Genomic DNA, 19,977 nt, shown 5'->3' on the forward strand with positions numbered 1-19,977 from the left:
TTCTGATAACTGGTGATTTTCGACATGGTGATGGTAGCGGACTCAGCAACAATAAAGCCAAAGACTGTCCAAGATAAGTAATTACACACTCTTGTTGGAGATAGTCAAGGGCTGATACTTAGTGGCACAAGTATTAATGGCCAGCAACAGGACATACTTGACTGTTCTCTGGCTCAGCCGGTAGTGTAATTTAGCATTGAGTAATTATCAATGCACATACTCCCTACTGACCTGATGGTAGAAAGAGGTCATTGTTGAAGCAGCTGAAGGTTGCTGGCCTAATGAAGTGTTCTGAAGAACTCTTGCAGCAATGTCTTAGGGTTGAGATGATGGACCTCTAACATCCACAACCATCTGAGAAGGAGGAGGTTCAATATAATGCAGAAAAATGTACCAAGGTAAATCCTTATGCATTGAGAAGGCTGTCAGATTGGCCATGCTCAAGGTCAAGGTTCATGAAGTAGTTTGGCAACAGCTTGAGATAGGACTTTGCAATAAGCATGAAGCTCACCCCCTCCAGCACGTTAATGATCATCATCTCCATTTGCAGATTTCTGTATCCACTTACGATGCAACATTTGACAGGCAATATTTCAGCTCCCACTGCAGCACAAACAGTGCTGCCCAAGGAATGAGAGCTGCTGGATGCATGATGTGGAGCCAGAGAAGAGAGGGATGAGGGGCAGTTGGAAGCAGGTGGGGGAGGGGATAGGAAAGGTGAACAAGGCAGAAGAAACGCTGGTAGATAGGTGCGTGGATGATGGGCAGTTGGAAGTAGGTGGGGGAGGGTGATGAGTCGAGGAGGGATGGGAAAGGGAGAGAGAGCGAGCGAGAGAGAGAGATAGGATGGGCTGCTGTATAAACACTTGCTGATGGGTGTGGGAAAGAAGCACAGGGGACTGGGTTACATGAAATTGGAAAATGCAATGTTCATGCCATTGGGCTGTAGACTACCCAATTTTACCATATTCCACGGGAATAACTCTTAATGTTTCCTTATCTAGAAGCAACCAGTTATGCTGAAGCTTTGAAGATAGGGCAAAATCCCAATGTAAACCACTCCCCATAAACATTTGCAACTTTTATCCAACCTCCAGGAAACACTAAATAGAATAACATAGCCAACAAATAACCTACAAGTAATGGATGATCCTTTTAAAGAGTGCTGATGTGGGAACATAGTTAGGGAGGGTGGTGTGAATAGAGAGGTGAAGGGTTTTGAATGCATGATTAGCTGGGAAGAGTTAAGGGCTGCTGTTAGCTGGAGCCTTTGGTTGGCAGGACTGGGATTAAATCAGTGTTGCATATTGATTAATGTCATGAACTGCCTATTCTGCATAATTGTGCATACCATGTAGATCACTGCATCACTACCAGACACTGCTTGTGCCCTCATGAATATAGTGTCCGGTGCAATTCACGTCAAATGCACACACATAGCATGGACGCCATTTTGGACTTTGAAGGAGTCAAATAACAGGCTTTGTCGAGCCCAGTCTCTCACTGCCCGTCTCTGATCTGGAATTGGCAGCCTTCACTACACTCTCCTATTAAGGAATGAAAGAGCACAGTGGGTTCCCAAAGTCTTTGCATGGTGGGTGCCCTTTATGACACTCTTTTTTTAATTGATTGCAAAGACTGTTAGAAAGGCCTATTGTAAACATGAAACACATCTGTGAGCAAATGCTCTCCTGCTGTATAAACACTTTTTGGAGGAAGCCTGAGAGCAACTCACACAAGCTATGAGATCTCACTCACTGAACAAAATAAATATTTTATTTGCTCAATTAAGTTACTTCTAAAAGTTTTCTTTTGTTTTGATAGTGTTTGGTTTTTGCAAAAAGCATCAAGTTTTCAAAAAAAAGCTTGTAGATTATGTTTTGAGAGACTATTGAAATTATCCCTTTGAGATTTTAGAAGGGTTAATCATAAAATAAATGGGTTAAAAAAATAAAACTGTGAAAAGACAAATTTCATAAAAACGTATCAAGCTCCTTAACTTAATTAAATAACTTGCAGTTCATTGTCATATATGTACCATTCCAGAGGCTCAGCACAAAAGCTAGCCTGATGCAGTGCAATACAGAAGGGGCACGACATCACCAAAGGTACCAGCATATGGGCGAGGCATCAAATTAAAGACTCATCCGTTTTCCTAGTTGGACATAAAATATCTCCTGGCACTATTCAAAGAGCTGAGATGTTCTCCCTGGTGTTCTGACCAAGGTATTGGTATTGGTTTATTATTGTCATTTGTACTGAGGTACAGTGAAAAACTTGTCTTGCATACTGATCGTACAGGTCAATTCATTACACAGTGCAGTTACATTGAGTTAGTACAGAGTGCATTGAGGTAGTACAGGCAAAAACGTTTGGCCCTCATGTACCAACGTAAATAGATTATTGCCTCATCATCTCTTTGTTGGATATGGGACCTTGCTGCATGTAATTTATGACATCCTAAGATTGCGCAAGGCTTTATATAAAATCGATTCTTTCTTTCCTTGAAACGGACTCACGGGTATATCAAGAATCCTCCAAAGGTTCTCAGGGCCTTAGTTTCTTTCTGTCCAGTTTTTCAGACCATTCCCCCTTTGCAGGCCATCTGTTGCCAGGAATCAAAGACAAATCACAAAGGGGTCATTCAGCCTATTGTGCTCAGGCTGGTTCAAAAAGAGTTATTCAGTCCAATCCCAACTCCAGCTCCAAAGGCCTGCAGGTCACAGCTCCTCAGAAACACATCCAAGTACCAGGGAGAAACGTAATATGTTCCAGTGGATGGGTTTCAAAAATATAACATTGAGGAAAAGTTGATTGGAATCTCACTGACATTCGTAATCTGATGTTATTTCAGGTCATGGTTACACCCGCCAAAGAGAGAGGTAGAGCTGGCTGTATAAATTGGGTCTCTCTGGCCCAGATTACTTTCAGCTGCTTTGGGCCTCTGTAAGTATAACATTGCCCTTAAATGCACAGCTATGCTTGATTTGCTTCATAACACACAATGTTTATAAATGCAACATTGGCTACAAGACATCGATAGAAGCATTCCCTTACCCCAGCGGAGTAATCTATAATTCCTGTCAACTGCAGGACAATCCAAGAGGTTTGGCTATCTGATGAACACATCCGCCAGCAACTGGTCAAGAAACTTAGCTCACGAGAGAATGCCCAGAGTGCTCAGTTCACAGGGGACAGGGGTTCAAGATGATGGGCAAAGGGCCACTATGATCTCTGCACTTGAAGGACAGTAGGTCTGTTCCTTCAAAATACAGTAGAGTCAATCTAAAGGAGGCCATCAGCCCACAAAGCTCATGCTAGCCCCTTGAAAGAATTGAACTTGAAACCTTCCTATGACTCTGTGACAGGGAATACTGCCATTTTCTCAGCAATGGCTGCTCAGATATCTGTCCGAGGTGCTAGATTTATCATGCATGAGGTAAAACACATCTGACTATTTAAATCAGTGCTTTCAGAAGTGATAATGGTTTGTGAATTCAGATGGCCAAAAATATTTCAGTGCTAAACTCTGGCCATTGCCAGATTTCTCAGCATCAATGTTGCATTCAGTTCACTTTCTCAACTGGTCCATTTGCCCATTCTGTTAAATCAGAAGGGAGTCTAACAAGCCCTTTGCATGCATGAATACAATTTGCTGAGCCTAAGTAAAACCAGGGTCCGCTTGACCAAAAGTGACATCAAAACTTCTAATCAATTGAAACAAGCCAAGGGAACTGCGTACACAACCCACCTGTACAGTGTCTCAGTCAACAAGGTGCTGTTGTATTTAATTATTTCACCTAGGTATTATCTTTTTGTTAGCCAGCTACCTCAGATTGTCATAAAGTCTCTGCCGCACTGTACTTCCCAAGCTGTATTCAATGACCCTCAGCAATGAAGCTACTACTTGATTCATGTGGCTACACTGCCATCTACTGAACTATGCTGGTAAATCAAAAGAGCCATTCAAAGAGGAGACACAGGAGACTGCAGATGCTGGAATCTGGAGCAACACACAAAATGCTGGAGGAACTCAGCAGGTCAGGCAGCATCTATAGAGGGAAATGGACAGTCAACATTTCAGGTTGAGAGTCTTCATCTAGATTTGATGAAGGGTCTCCACCCAAAACATTGACCCTCCATTTCCCTCCATAGATGCTACCTGACCTGCTGAGTTCCTCCAGTGTTTTGTATTGCTCCATTCAAAAATGAGCTTGCAAGATCCAATTTTGCCTCTCCCTAAAGAGCTCTGATGGGATTTAGATGGCTCGAATACAAATGCAAGTTTGAAATTGTCTGGTCCTCCAAGGCTGAAATCTGTACCAGTAAAAAGCTGTGGATATTCTGAGCTAGTTTTCCAAACCCATTCCCATGTTCCACGTATGGCATTCAATACAACATCCAGCGATTGAAAGGAAAGAACGCACATCTAGTTCCAAGTAGCAGGAGGAGGTCACTATTTGGACGATTGTAACTGTGCCAGATCTGTGCCACAAGCCCTCCAAATTTTTCCCTTGCAATTAAAAGTCCACTTCCCTTTAGAAAGATGGTACTGAGTCAACATCTACTACTCTTTCAGGCATTGCTATACTGGCCGAATCACAATCTGTGTACAGAAAATAAATTCAGGTTATGGGGTGCACAGGAAGTAATATTGATAAAACATGTTGGTAGCAGATGCCAGAGTTGGCACTAACATAGCTTGGATCTACACAATCTCTAATACAAATACTAGCAGTGGTAGTGAAGTATGGGTGAATGAATGGAAGGAAAATGCCATCTTCAAGAGGGCCTATTCACCAACTTCCCCACTGTGCTCTGAGCCCAGCCCAATACCAACCACTTGGGCAAGTGAGCATGAAGAGTTTTCCTTTCTCCTTCTGGTCTTTGATAACTCAAGTATCAATGGGAGGTAGCGATGAGGAAGCCACATCCTGCCCCTCTTCAGCCTTCACAGCTACACCAGCAGGTGGCCAACTTGTCATTCATCTTTCTATGGCCACAACTGTGGTACAGAAGGCAAGCCCGATGCTTAGAGATCAATATATTTTTCCATAGACTGATAGATTTTTTAGATATTAAGGGAATCGTGGGATTATGGGTTTAATGCATGAAAAAGGCTGAGGTAAAAAGATCAGCTGTGATTGCATTAATTGTTAGAAGAGGCACAAATGGCCTTCTAATGTTCTAATGTTACTATTTCCCGGTTGCACTGAACCAAGACCTAACAATCAGAACACTAGAAGAGTTCTCCCCTTGGCACTTTTCAATGCAATGGCCTATTTAACTGTGCTACTGGGGTTTACTAAGACACACCACTGTTCCACTCTAACAACCAATACTGTTGCTAACACTCCTTGAGAAGGTGTTTCTGTTCAGACCTGACACAGTCTTTACAGCAGCAGTTCCTATTTTGAGATATCCTCAGTATTCATAATTTGATACCAAGGTAAAGCTATCCAGGACTGGTAATGTTGATTGTTGATGGCTAAATTAATTACTGAACTAGTAATCCAGAGGACTAGATCAAGAATTCACATTCCACTGGGGAAGTTAAGCTGTTACTTTCACAATATAGAATAAAAAGGCAGCATCAATGACAATGGACTGTGACCAAAAACAAATCAATTGGCTCACTAATGTACTTTGGTGAAGGAAAATCTGGTGCCCATACCTAACCTGGCTGGATCCAGCAAGGCGAAGGGCCTGTGACTTAAACGTTAACTCTGTTTGTCTATCCACAGATGCTGCCTGATCTGCTGAGTGTTCCCAGCATTTATTACCCAGCAATACATTGGTCCTACAAAGGCCCGTGAATTGGTCAAGCAAGCAAGTTTAAGTAACATTAGGGAAGACCAATGAAAGTTGGACTTTGCCAGTGACCCCGACTCCTCAAGAAACAAAGACAAGGAGAGCAAGTTGTGCTCAGGATTGGCCTAGTCAGTCACCAGTTCCCTTCTGAGGACAAAGTTCAGGTTTATTTTGTCAGTGATTTTTACTGAGTGTGGGCAATTGGCACTAGCTTGGAAGGGCATTTGGTTGGCATGGACCAGTTGGGCCGAAGGGCCTGTTTCCGTGCTGTATAACTTCCATGAGTGAGTTGCATGGTGCCACTTGAAAAATTTTTGTATACCACACATCAAAAGCTCTGTGGATTCACAGTACAACAATGCCAAACCTTCTGAAAGAAGCAATTAAAAGAAGGGCTTCAGAAAAGGCAGCAAGCAAGGTGCGTAAAAGGCGAAGTGCTAGCAGTCTTGACATATCTGTGCTCAACAGAGCTGAAGTGCCCGCTGGCAGTTGTTGGGGTTTAAAGCTCAGAGCTCCTTCTGCCTGATCGCATCCTCACTCTTCCCATAAAACAGCCAAACTGTAGAGAAAGTGGTGTTTGTCTTCATGACGCAGATGGATGCTGGTCTACATGGCTTTAAATGATGGTGCTGCATCTGTAATTGTTTGCATTGTCCAGATCCTATATCACCCTCTGGTTTCAAGAAGCAAGACTGGAAACAGGCCAAGGGAATCATGATCCAAATCTATCTTGGGACTGCTAATTCTGTGAACCGGATGAAAGGGAGAAGGAACTTGCATTTATCTGGAGCCTTCCACATCATCTGGGTGTCCCAGAGCACTTCACTGCCAACAAACTATTTTTGAAGTGCTGAAACGTAGAGCATGAAGGCCAACCTGTGCATTGTGTTAAAAATACCCAGATATTCCTAATTTTATAAACATCAGAAGTATGATCTTTACACACTACTGGGCACAAGAAGCCAGGTAAGGTTTCCAAATGCCCTTGGGAAACTACGAGAAGTTACTTATTTCTTTTCATGCCACCGAGTGCAACAAGGAGATCGGCAGCATCTGGTCTCACACATGTGGCGAGAATAAGCATGCACATACAGAGTGAGGAAGTGCAGACTTCTGAGAGGGCTTGTGGTTTGCTGGGTTTGGCAAACTATCCCCGATCCCACTTAGGTTTCATGAACTGTCTGTCAACTGAGGAATTATGAAGCTATAAAACAGAAGGGAGCAAATGCTATGATTGCATTCAAGAGCAATGCAGTTTTTGTTTCCTGTAATCCATATTTAGCTTCATGTCAGTAAACTATTATTAAATGACTAAAATTATACATGTACCACACGTAATTCTTGCTGTGAAATCTCTGCCTTCTGCGCACTTAACGTTGCCAAATTTCAGCAAAGTTTTGCTTAAACATTTTGGAAGATTAACTTTTTGTAGATTAGCTGAAAGAAAGCTTGATAATTTTGTTTTGAAGTGCAGTAGCTCTTTTGCAATATAAAGTGTGAAGTAATGAAATGAAACAATGCTATTAATCCTTACAGTAAATGTTTTTTTGGTTGCAAATGGGCCATTACTTTTCAGTGTAATTTATACAAATCCTCTTCAATGTAGGTAAGGACCAAATTTTGCTTCAGATATAGCAATACCTTACCACACAAGTTTGTTGGAACTGCCTTGTGATTAATAAAATATCTGAAGAGGTCTTAAAGTTAACTGTTAAAAATAATCACAATTGCCCGTGCAAGGGCATGAGGTATCTGTGTAAAGGGCATGGCATGTACGTGATGCAAGAAGAATGAGATATGTTCAGGCTGTGGGTGAGATGTGTGGAGCGGGACGGAGTTGTACATGGACATGAGAATGTAGACCTCCAGAAAGCTGAAGCAGAGTGGTGAGTTGCGAATTAAGATGTAGAATGTCAAGAGGTTAAGGGTTTGGAGAGTGGCATGCAGAGTTAAGATTCAGCAATATGGGTGGGGGCAGAGGTAAGATAAGGAATAGTATAGGAGCCAGAAGATGGGAATAACTAAACTCTGGGAGAGCTTGCAAGTGGCAATGGTTTGGCAACAAATTTCCGAAGGAACAAAGACAACAGGTGTAATAGGAGAGAGGGATCAAGGTCCAAAGAGTAGACAGCCAGCGCCTCTTTTCCAGGGCACCAATGCTCAATACAAGGGGGCATGGCTTTAAGGTAATGGGTGGGAAGTTCAAGGGAGATGTCCAGAGAGCGGTTGGGTGCATGGAATAAGCTGCCTGGGGTGGTGGTGGAGGCTGATACGTTGGTCAAGTTCAAGAGATTACCAGATAAGCATATGGAGGAATTTAAGATAGAGGGATATGTGGGAGGAAGGGGTTAGATAGTCTTAGGAGTGGTTTGAAGGTCGGCACAACATGGTGGACCGAAGGGCCTGCATTGTGCTGTATTGTTCTATGGTTCTGTGGTTCAAGCTGAGAGGCTAGTGAAAGAGCAGCAGAGAAATCAATATTTGTGGTTGCAACGTGCAGTTGAGACGTTCAGGGAAAGTGGGCAAAGGGATCAGGGCGGTGGATGAGGAGTCTGGGGGACAATGGATGGGAGGCAGGAATGTGTTGGAAATAGAGAAATGAGAGACTGCAGATGCTGGATTCTGGAGCAAAAAACTCGCTGCTGAAGGAACCCAGCAGGTTGAGCAGCATCTGTTGGGGGGGAAAGGAATTGTTGACGTTTCAGTCCTGATGCAGGGCCTTGACCCAAAATGTTAACAATTCTTCCCACCCCACCGATCCACAGATGCTGCTCGACCTGCTGAGTGCCTCCAGCAGTTTGTTTTTTCTGCATTAGTTGGAAATAAGCCAGCTTGAAAACGGGAAGGACATGGGTTTTCAACCACTGATCAGGTTTGATCACTGAGACTTGGTGCTGTCACATTCACTCAGAATATGCAGTCATACAAAAAAAAATTATGATTTTGTGAAAACTTTGAGCAAGACTTAAAAATGTGACTCCTACGATTCTCTGTCTCAACACCATTCCCCATCATAAACCTCACCCCTACCCGTATGGCTGAATGTAATTCTACATCCCACTCTCCAAACTCTCAACCTCTTGAAATTCCACGTCTTCTGTTTTGGCAGTTTTGAACCAGAAGCCTTATCTGCACCCTGTTGCCTTACTGTCAGCCAACATGGCCTCAGTCAACCAAATCCCATGAAGCAGTGGTATTGTTTTGAAAAATACACTGTTAAATACTGAAAGCCCAGTGAGGGTATGTTACTGAATATATTCATCATTATGTGACTCAAGGGGGAGTCACAACTGCGTTAACCATTTCTGGGTTATCTTGTGTCACTCCAGTAATTCCATCAGTCACTTTCCGATACGAGTTGTACTTGGTCTTCTGATACAATTTCCTGTCAGATGCCCATCAAATGACATCTTTCTCCAAAGGACGCTCCTTTTGCAGAAATGGTCGAGAGTGGCCGTCGGAAACTGCAGAGAGTTGTGGACACAGCTCAGCACATCAAGGAAACCAGCCTCCCCTCCGTGGATTCTGTCTACACTTCTCGCTGCCTTGATAAAGCAACCAACATCATCAAAGACCCTACCCACACCAGAAATTCTTTCTTCTCCCCCCTCCCATTAGGCAGAAGACACAAAAGCCTGAAAGCACATACCATCAGGCTCAAGGATAACTTCTATCCCACTGTTATAAGACAGTTGAACAATGCCCTAGTACGATAAAATGGACTCTTGACCTCACAATCTACCTCGTTATGGCCTTGCACCTTATTGTCTGCCTGCACTGCACTTTCTCTGTAACTGTAACACTTTATTCTGCATCCTGTTATTGTTTTCCCTTGTACTACCTCAATGCACTGAGGTGATCAAATTATCCGTATGGATGGTCTGCAAAACAAAGTTTTTCATTGTACCTCAGTACATGTGACAATAATAAACCAAGTTACCACTGGTCATTACAGAACAGCGATGGTCAATGAGGTGACTTTCTTACTTTGCACCTGAACCCCATCCTCACCTTGTGGTACCAGCTCTCCCAGCACAAGGACCTCTCCCACCCCATCCCAATCAGCCTGAGCCAGGCCCCAAATTCCCCAACCATATCCCCCTCCCTCCAGTCACTAGCATCCTTCCCTTTCAATAACCCAAATCTCCCAGAGGCTCCAATCTCTACCTGCCCCAATCCTGATTGCTACACAATAATCCTGCAGCACACCTTTGACAGGGCACCAAATTTCTCAGCCGCTGTCCTTTATCTTAATTTTCTCTCCTTGTATTCATTTTCTCGTTTCTCCATTACCATCCACCAATAAGGAAGGAGAGGAGAGTGATCGACACAAGGCAAGGTTTAAGACAGGGGCAGGGAATGGAAGGCGGGAGGCAGAGGAGTGGGCAGTGCAAACGTAGCAATAAGTAATGTAAAGAACCCAGGTGAGGCAAGAGAAAAACAAAGCACAATATAGCCACACCACTGGATTTTGATAGGCTGATATTTTTCATTGATCAATACTATAACCTTGGCGAATACATTCAATTAAGCCACTACAAACAAGACTTCGTCTTTTATTATCAGCACAATAATCTGAGTCGTGTGCAGTTACCATGGTGCTGTGCTAACCCGAACCAAGCCAAGCTGAAACAGATAATGGACGTTTTCCCTCCAACTGGGCTAAATCATAGTGAATAATCCCCAGGGTCAGCAGGAGCAAAGTGCTCACCCTTTCTGTGAGGCAGCGGTGCAGGTTTGCAGCAGAGATCCGACCCAAACACTGCTCTGTCTACATTGATGCACAATGGAGCTGCCTTAGAGGGCGTCTTTTTATTATTTTGGTTGTATTCACAAAAGATGAGTACTAAGAGCCCTAAAGGATCCACATATTAAAATATGCAGATGAGACATGGTAGAAAACAGCATTAAAATCACATTACATCAAACCACAAAATGAAAAAAAACATTTCTTTCCAGAGCACAAGTTGTGTTTTTGTGCGAAGTTTTCCAGCAGTTACATTATCGCTAAAGCCTTCTTGTAACTGTCACCTGCAGTGAATATAATTACATCCTACCCACATCAAGCACGCCCACATCCAACCACAATGAAAAGAGCTGGCTTTCCGCAAGACCCAGCAAACAATGGAAAACAGAAAATCACCTGACATGCGTCTCAGGAAAAAAGATCTGTGTGTCCGACTAATAAAAGTGACAGCTTCAGAATAGAATGACAATCAAACCTCAGTCACTGAAGAGACAAGGCCACACTGTGTGGAATTCTAGGTACAAGGGGAGTTCCACAGAGGGACCACAGTTCATTCAAGGTATCAGTCTTCCGAGACAATAATTTAATGTTATTGCACTCAATTAACGCTCAGGTTAGTGTGTTGCCTTTTGTGATCTACTGACAGTTGTGCAGGTTGTCTCCGATATTTTACTTGCTTAACGATGACAGGGAAGAATAGGTGGACAGTGTAAAACGGGTGAAATACTTAAGTTGTTGGGGAAGAACTACTTTTTATATTGTGAGGATACACAATAGTTTGGCCTGGCTGTACACTGTTGAACAGGCAGCTCATAATCTATTCCAACCTTATGTAACACAATAATAAATGATACCACCTTCAACATGAGCCTTTGCAGTGATCTTTATCGCCACAGAAGACAAATATTAGCAAACAAAATGCTGATTAAATACAGTATATGGAATTATTTGCAGTTATTTATAAAGGACAGGGAAGAGAACAGGAGGAAGCCATTCACCATCTCAAGCTTGCTCCACCATTCAATAGGGTCATGACTAACCTCCAGCCTTGATTCTGCAACCCACTACACAAAATTTTTTAAAAAATCACCAATCTCAACATGAACTTTTCAACTGATCTTCAGGTCCCAAACCTGACCAGACCTGGGTCCAGGGTGGGAACAATTGGCTTGTATCACTTGCTAGTGGAGGGATTGTTATTCAGAGCAGATTTAAACTGGCCAATATGCATTAGAAGTTCCAAATTTGGGAATTTAGGGAGGAAGCTACAATCTTGGGCATAATTAATGATACAACTGTTATCAGACTCTTGAACAGACCTCATACGCTAAAAGATGAGCGCTTGGTCTCCCTATCTATCTCGTTGGCCCTTGCACTTGTCTACCTGCACTGCACTCTCTCTGTAACTGTAACACTATATTCTGTATTCCATTTTCTTTTTATCTTTCTCAATGTACTTATGCCTGGAATGATCTGTCTGGACGGCACGCAAACAAAAGTTTTTCGCTGTATCTTGGTACATGTGACAATAATAAACCAGTTCCAATTCCTCAGTCCTACAATCCCCAAATCTCAGTTTGGCTCTCTTCAATCTCATTCATTCTTGGATTTAATCAATCCTAATCTCCAGATTTTGCTCCTGAAACCTCTCTGTCTTTCTCCCATCCTTAAAATCAATCTCCCTCACCAAACTTGCGATCATTTGCCCTAATATCTCATGTAGCTCAGAGTGCTGACAGATGTCATGCTATGTTATATATGCTATACAAATGCAAGTTATGGCAGTTACACTTGGTGTGCCATTATGATTTTCATTTCTTGCAATCATCTGTGATTCAACTAATCTCTCTGGTGTAGATGATACCATGCTCCCTGCAGTTAAACAATCAGCCTCTTCTGATCTTTATTTCACATTGTGAGCTGCTCTTTGGCTTGGTTGAGGTCTGCAGCACCTGGAATGTATACCCCACCTAGTTTTAGTGTCGTACTCACAGCTGGGGGCTAACCATTCATTGCACAAGTGGTGTAACCTTACAGTGGACAACTGGTGCCCATGACCAAACAGCAGAGTGTCACACAGATTTGGCAGTCATTGAAGGCAGACCTCCCTACATCCAAACACTCCAGCAAACTGGCACAAGCTTGACGGTTTTAAATCAAAATTCATTTTAACATTTCTTAAATATAGTCAATTAATGCTACAGGATTGTTAAGACATAAATAATTGTTTTGTTAGAAAAAAAATTAGTATCCCCTAGGAGCTGATTCTGGAGCTGCATTAATGGTTCCTAGCAGGTTTCACACTTAAATTCTGTCATTTAACAGCTCACTGGTCATTAGCCTTTGTTTCTAGGATAACTCCCCATTTGACTAAAGGTTGCTAAAGCAGTCTCTAACACACACTAGAAAGCTTCAAGGCATGTGACAAATTAGAATCTGTTTACAGCCTGCTAAAATAAAACTAAGAAAGGAGGTACACTCTCATAATTTCTCAAAGTGTTTTGCAGCTGATGAAGTACAATTGAAGTACAGTCACTATTGTATTGTTGGGAAAAATGGAGCCAACTGCACAGTGCAAGTTCCCATAATAGTAATGTTATTGGGGACAACAATTAGGCTTGGTGATGTACTATGGGGTTAAATACTGGCCAGGACAATAATGCAATAACCCACATATCAGTGCCTCCTGATTTTGTTGCAAAATTCCATGGATGAAGTATCTTCTGCCAATAAAAACAGAAAATACTGGAAGCATTCAGCAAGTCAGGCAACGTCTGAAGGAAGAGAAACAGAGTTAATGTTTCAGGTCTGGGATCCTTCCTCAGAACTGGGAGAAAGAAAGAAGATTAACTGAGTTGATGTTAAAATAAACTAATTTCTTAGATCTTTCTCATCTATTAATCTTATAATCAACTCTCATCATAAGGATACTACGAACATTTAAGCTGACAAGAGTTTGAGATGTTTACTGAAATATCTATAATTGAATGTTTACAACAGTGGGAATTGTCCAGAACAATGCACAACTCTAATTATTAGAAACAACCTTGATGCTTTGCAATCCAGGTTACTTGACTGCCAAAACAAGTTTTGGAAAACTATCCACCCCTAATTTTGCGGAGATATTGCCTTGGAAACTGTTAAAGCTTGTGGAATTGTGCTTGGGGTTGGAGGATGTGCCAGTCTAGTACAAGGCAGCAGGGGAGTGATATTTCAACAGAGACAATGTGCAAAGTGTCACATGTTTGAGTTGGCAATCTCAGGCTTGACAGGCACCACCCCTATGGTAAGCCTGATCTTATCTGCAGGACCTTGCTTCACGGTAGAAGCTTGTAAAGCTGTCATTCCCAGCAGAGCAGGAGACTGCTCATGGGTACATTTGTTCTGGAGTGACAGAGGAGTGGAGTATGGGAACAAGCCCACTGCAGATGGGCACTCAGGGCAGGGATGGAGGTGGCTGGGAATCCAAGAAATGAGGGATAAACTTAGCTGAAGGATTCACATAATACCTGACTGTATTTTAGATTATGTTTAAGACATGTGGTATTAAAGAAGAAGTAGGAGCATAAGTTGATCATACAGCTCCTCAAGACTAACCTGCCATTTAATAAGATTATAGTTGATCTGATCTTGGCCTCAACACTTTCCTCCCTGTTCCTGGTTACCATCAACTGCTCTGTGGACCAAATACCTGAATATTCAAACACACGGTAGACAATGGTTCAGGATCCACAGTTTCCTGCGGTAGAGAATTCCAAACATTCATGACCCTCAGAGAAAAAATTCTTTCTCACCTCCATATCAAATGGTGGACCCCTTATTCAGAAACTATGCCCCCCAGTTCTGCATTCCCCCATAGGCTCTTAGTAGGCACCTGTTAGTAGGCCCTTCGGTCTTGTGTCTCAGTAAGGTCACCCCTCATTCTTCTAATCTCCCCTGTTTATCGTCTGAACCCATTCAACTGTTTCCCATAAGACAGTATTCTTCAATGCCAACAAATTCTGAGTCTATGGAGTTTAGCCATTGCACATATCCATGCTGTTAGCACTAGTACAAAACATTACAATTTACATTACCTTGCAACAGTTTGACTGTAAACTTCCTAAAGTCAGGCTCACCTGGGACCACTGCGTAATACTCTTACCTCTGAATCAGACGGCTGTGGATTCCAAATCCACGTTAGAAACCTGAGTGCAAAATCCAAGTTGATACTCTGTGGAGTACTGAGGGAGTTTAACTGAGGGCATCTTAGCGACATTAGCAACACTTAAAAGCCACCTAGACAGGTACATGGATAGGAGAAGTTTAGAGGGCTATGGGCAAAACGTGGGCAGATAGGACTGGCTCGCTGGGCAACACAGTCGGCATGGATGACCCGGGCGAAGGGCCTGTTTCCATGTTGTATGACTCTCTCTCTGGTGACCACCCACACCAGCATTTCAAAGACAACCAGAATTCTCCCAGTGTCCTGGCCAATATTTATTCTTCAACCAAAATTTTTTAAAAAGCTGGCATTACCACATTGCTGTTTACTCTACACACACAGGGATCCATGTCACATTAGGACTTCAAAAGTATTTCATTGGCTAGAAAGCACTAATTCAATGCTTCATCATTCCTTCACCATCAGATCACTGAGAAATTAATTGTCAAAAAATGTGACAATTAAGGTAATATTTTGGCGCAATTTTGGTCAACAAAATGTTGGGTTTGTGGTAAATATCACACACAGGTAAATTTTGACCGTGGGGCAGTGGAATGTGCCAGCTACCAGCTGGCAGCGGTCCCCTGGTGCACCATGTCCTGTTACTGTGCTGCAAGCAAGCTGTTCGTTGCGAAACCACTCAAGTTACTGCAATTCACCAGCCCCGAGGAGGTAGTATCAAGTAGTCCAAAGACAGACTCACCTAGCAGAGTGAGGCAAGGGGGGCCAGGGGAAGGCTGCATGTCTCCAGCGGCCCACCTCATTTCTGTGAAGTCCAGAAACTCCAGGTCCCCTTGCCCCGTGAACATAATTTAACAAGGCAGGTTTCCATTTTCTTTGCCTGTAACATTGCTTGAAACTGGAGAGGTGTTCACGTTCCAGGTGCCTCTCAAACGACAACTGGACGCCTGTAACTAGAATCCCATTCGCATTTTGACAGAACCTATCACTAGTAGAACCAGATGGATACTCTGGCTGCCGACAAGGGCTAGCTGGGTCAGTACTGGAAATGGTTTCTCCCAGAGGATTTATGAGCATCCCACACTAGTTCCACTGGTGAAAATCAACCCCTGTGCCTTCAAGGAAATGGAGAGCTTCAGGATTATTACGATAATTCCCAGGGGTTCCAAGGAATTCCCTTTTTTAGCATTTCATTCAAAAGCCATCTGAAACCCAGGATTATAAGGAAGAGGGAGGAAGCCTTGTGTATTGTCTCCATGAATCAAGGAACTAATAAATATGTACATCATTTAACAGAGATCATTTGTGTATTGGAGACAAAGAGATTTACAACAGGAAGATACTGCACCCAGCCCGAAGGCGAATTTTTAATCTTCCCTTTGCTCTGTATTTGTTGCCATTACTTAACAGAACATTGAACTTCTTGTTAAATGCAAACTAAAGAGTGGAATAATACGACCTACCAGAAAGGCTATTAAACTTCTCTGAGCAGATTCCCACTCAAAACAGCTCTGTATGTAACAGACTGTGCTCCATAAAGTCCTGGTGATATTCCGGACTCGTCTAAGGTTCCTGGTTAACACCTGCAAACATCAAGCATACAGAATTGTTGTGCTGTTGGACTGTACGATAGCTCTTGTCCTGTCTAATGGCAGCATCTTGCTTCCCAAGCACCAATGACTCGGTATGAAGGGATTTGGTTCCATAACAGGCACCACTGAAGAGGTAGGCAGGAACAGAGTTTGGGGCTTTCCACACACCCTGACTTTAATCCCTCTTTCACCCATCGGATGAGGTGTTAAACTGAGATTCCTCTTGTCCCTTTGAATGTGCAGTGGAGAATCCCTCTGTATTTATCCCACAATCAATATCTCAAACATATTATCGAGTTGTTATCACTTGTGGAACCTTACTGCATACAGTACAAACCAGCTGCTTTTATACAATGACTCCACTTCAAAAGCATTCCGTGAGCTGCAAAGTTCATTGGGACATCAGAAAAGGGGTGATATAAATGCAATTCTTTCTTTAATCGCTAGAATAAAACAGGTGGCAGCCTGACCAATTTTGCCTCATTTCTCCACACATCATTACTGATGGGTAGGCCAGGTGTGAATGTAAGCAGAAAAAAATGGCTCCTGCATGTGGATACACTGAAGCTTCCAACCTTCCCTCGTTAAGCTTTCCTTCTCCATATTTTGTACTACTTATTCTCGAAGGGAACAAAAGGATTTATTTCGAAGAACAACTCAAGCTCCAGTCAAAGCCAGTCATGACCAGTAATGAAGGTTTAAAGGAAAATTTTATGTTAAAGTTGCAACAAAATGTTCTCTTTATCTCTTCCCATAAACACCAAACTCAAGCATTGGCAAAGAGGCCCTTTGGGATTTGGAGTCAATTTTCCAGATACATCAGGAAAAGAAACAGACAGAGAAACAAAGGACTGCAGATGCTGGAATCTAGATGAAAAACACTACAATGCTGGAGGAACTCAGTAGGCCAGGCAGCATCTGTGGAGAAAAGCAGGCGGTCAACGTTTCGGGTCAGGGCCCTTCTTCAGGACTTTCGCATCATGTTGCATAACCAAAGGTAAGTAAGTGGGTACACTTTAGGAAAGATATCAAGGCCTTGATGAGTGCAAAAGAAATTAACTGGAATGGGACAAAAATAGAGAATGCTGGGAGTACAGTATTATAATTAATTTTTTTTCTGACTGTTTCTGTATGTTAGAGACATATGTATGAACTAAACAGCTTTGACAGCTGACAAAGCTTGGGCCAGCAGCAAAAGCTATTAGGTTAGTTTTAGGGTCACAGCTTCTTCAGTACACTGTTGCAGACCTTGCCACTGCTGTTCAGGATGCTTCAGACCAGCTAGATAGGGCCTCCATACCTGAATACAGGAATTCCAACTCCACATAGGAGTTCAGTGGCATTTGCCAGCAAGATTTAGCCAACAAAAAAAGATTATAAGCTTGACAGTGTGGGCATGGAGAGGATGTTTCATAAAGTTGCACAGTACAGAAGCTGGCCCTTTGGCCCACCAAGTACATGCCAAGTTTGTTGCCCAGCCACACTGTTGGCAAGGAGTCTAGAATGACGAGTCACTGATTAATAATAAGGGGGTCACCCATTTAAGACGGAGTTGAAGTGTAAGTTTTTCTTTCAAAGGGCCATGAGTCTTTGGAACTCTCTGTTTCAAAGGATAACAGAAGCAGGGTCTGAATGTTTTTAAGACAGGGTAGATAGATTCTTCATGAATAAGGAGGTGAAAGCTTACTAAAATCAGATAGGAATGCAGAGTTCAGTTTACACCCAGATCAGCCATGATCTTATTGAACGGCAGAACAGGCTCAAGAGGTTGAGCAGTCAACCCCTGCTGCTAATTCAGAAGCTAAATTATAAAACTTTAAAGGGGAACTGAAAGACCTGGATATGCATGTACACGTGCCTTTGAAGGTAGCAGGATAAATTGGGAAGACTGTTAAAAAAGCAAACAGAATCCTTGGGATTTTAAATAGAAGAACAGAGTACAAAAGTAAGGAAGTTATTTTAAAACTTTATTTTGAAGGAAGACTGGTTAGGCCCAGGCATGAGAACTGTCTTCAATTCAAGGGATAATATTCAGGAACAATGGCAGAGAGAATAACTGGAATGGTCTCTAATTTGAGGACTTCAATCACTTTGTGAGACTGGGGAGGCTGAGCGTGCTCTTCTTTCGCCACAGTAGGTTTTGACAGAATAAATGAGAAGACAGGGGTACAGTAGTGGTAAGCACGAGTCTGTCAACAGCACTGGTGGGTGAAGGTCTGCCAATGTACAGCAGTAGGGTACGGTACTGGTGAGGATAGGTGTTTCACTGTGTAATGCTGGGAAATGAGACTGCTGAGTACGGGTCTGTCACTGTACACCACAGGGGTACAGTTCAGGTGGGCATGGTTCTGTCAATGTATAACAGTGGGAGTATGGTATTGACAGGGACAGGCCTTTCACTGTATTACACTGGGGTACAGTACTGGTGGGTGCACATCTGTCACTGTATAACACTGAGGTACAGTATTGGTCTGTCAGTATATAACACTGGAGTACAGTACTGGTACAGGTCTGTCACTGTACAACATACAGTACAGTACTGGTGGGGACAGGTTCTGTTACTGTACAATACAGGAACAATGCTGCTGAGTACGGGTCTGTCACTATACACACAGATACAGTACTAGTAGGTACAGATATGGCATTGTATAACATTGCCATACTTTACTGGTGGTCCTGGTAGGCACTGGTCTGTCACTGTACAGTACAGCCTGAGCAAAGTGGGAAATCTTTGCTGTCCATGAGAAAGGTGAGAATAGCTAGGCTTTCAAAAATTTCCATTGCTTACACATATCTTTTCTGAATCGTTTGAAGGGTTGATGTTAAAGTTTGCTTCTAAAGGTAATAACACACATTTTCAAAATGTGGAAGGTTGGCAGATCCCATGTTATATACCCACTTTTCTCTTTCATTTATTTAAGATCATGTCATGCAAGGTTACAGGAGGCAATTTGAACCACTGAGCTTGCTCCTGAGACCTTCTGTTTTCTAATGTGGCTTCATGAGGCCCCATTCACATCAAGACAACTTGCAAGCCCTGCCCACACCAACCCTCACCGTCGCATCACAATTTTATTGAAAAAATTGAAAGGCTTTAGTGAAAAATGCAGAGATATAAGATTACTTGGATAGATCTTCTGAAGAGATGATACAAGGACAAAGGACTGAATGGTTTCCTTCTGTACTGTTTCATTGCATGGTTCAAAGTACAGCAGGAACGAAACCAGAGGAAAGAATTCTGGTCAACACATTAAGACTGTCTTTGTACTTGTCTATAACCAAATAAAAGTAAAATCAGAAAGATGAATGTTTCTGCATCTTCGTTGCAACTATCACTTAATCTATACTTTTTTCTGTCAGCATTAACGCTCGAGTATTTGGTGGTGTAATGACAGGAGCGTTTGAAGTAATATAAATGTCAGAGCACGTGGAGTTCAAAGAAGTGAGTGCAAAGCTGCAGACTTATAAATTATAGTTATTGCTCTAAAATGTTGAAATACCTTTTTTGAAAATTTGGGATTTTCTTCCAATTTCCTTGGTTCCTTTGGTTTAAAAGTTCTGAGGCTTGCTTTAACCTGAGAAAATTAAAAACAAATATTGAGCATTTACTGATAATTTTGGGCTATTCATAAGGAAACAAAAACACATAATTCTGAGGTAAA

At 42.4% G+C, this 19,977-nt stretch overlaps 1 protein-coding gene across 4 annotated transcripts in view; it reads right to left on the minus strand.

Moving 5' to 3' along the window:
* Positions 1–19,977, minus strand: part of LOC127583941 (multiple C2 and transmembrane domain-containing protein 2-like) — a 328,587-nt gene that overhangs the window by 101,840 nt on the left and 206,770 nt on the right. For all 4 annotated transcript variants that reach the window (XR_007958316.1, XM_052040378.1, XM_052040377.1 and 1 more), the window contains exons 16-17: positions 19,816–19,890; positions 16,187–16,306 (exon numbers count right to left, since the gene is read on the minus strand). Coding sequence is in view for 3 of the 4 variants with exons in the window: in XM_052040378.1 (XP_051896338.1) it covers positions 16,187–16,306; positions 19,816–19,890 (195 nt within the window). In the remaining variant the exon portion in view is untranslated. The remainder of the gene's footprint in view (positions 1–16,186; positions 16,307–19,815; positions 19,891–19,977) is intronic.

Source organism: Pristis pectinata, chromosome 28, assembly GCF_009764475.1.
Source record: "Pristis pectinata isolate sPriPec2 chromosome 28, sPriPec2.1.pri, whole genome shotgun sequence".
NCBI classification, from domain to species: domain Eukaryota; kingdom Metazoa; phylum Chordata; class Chondrichthyes; order Rhinopristiformes; family Pristidae; genus Pristis; species Pristis pectinata.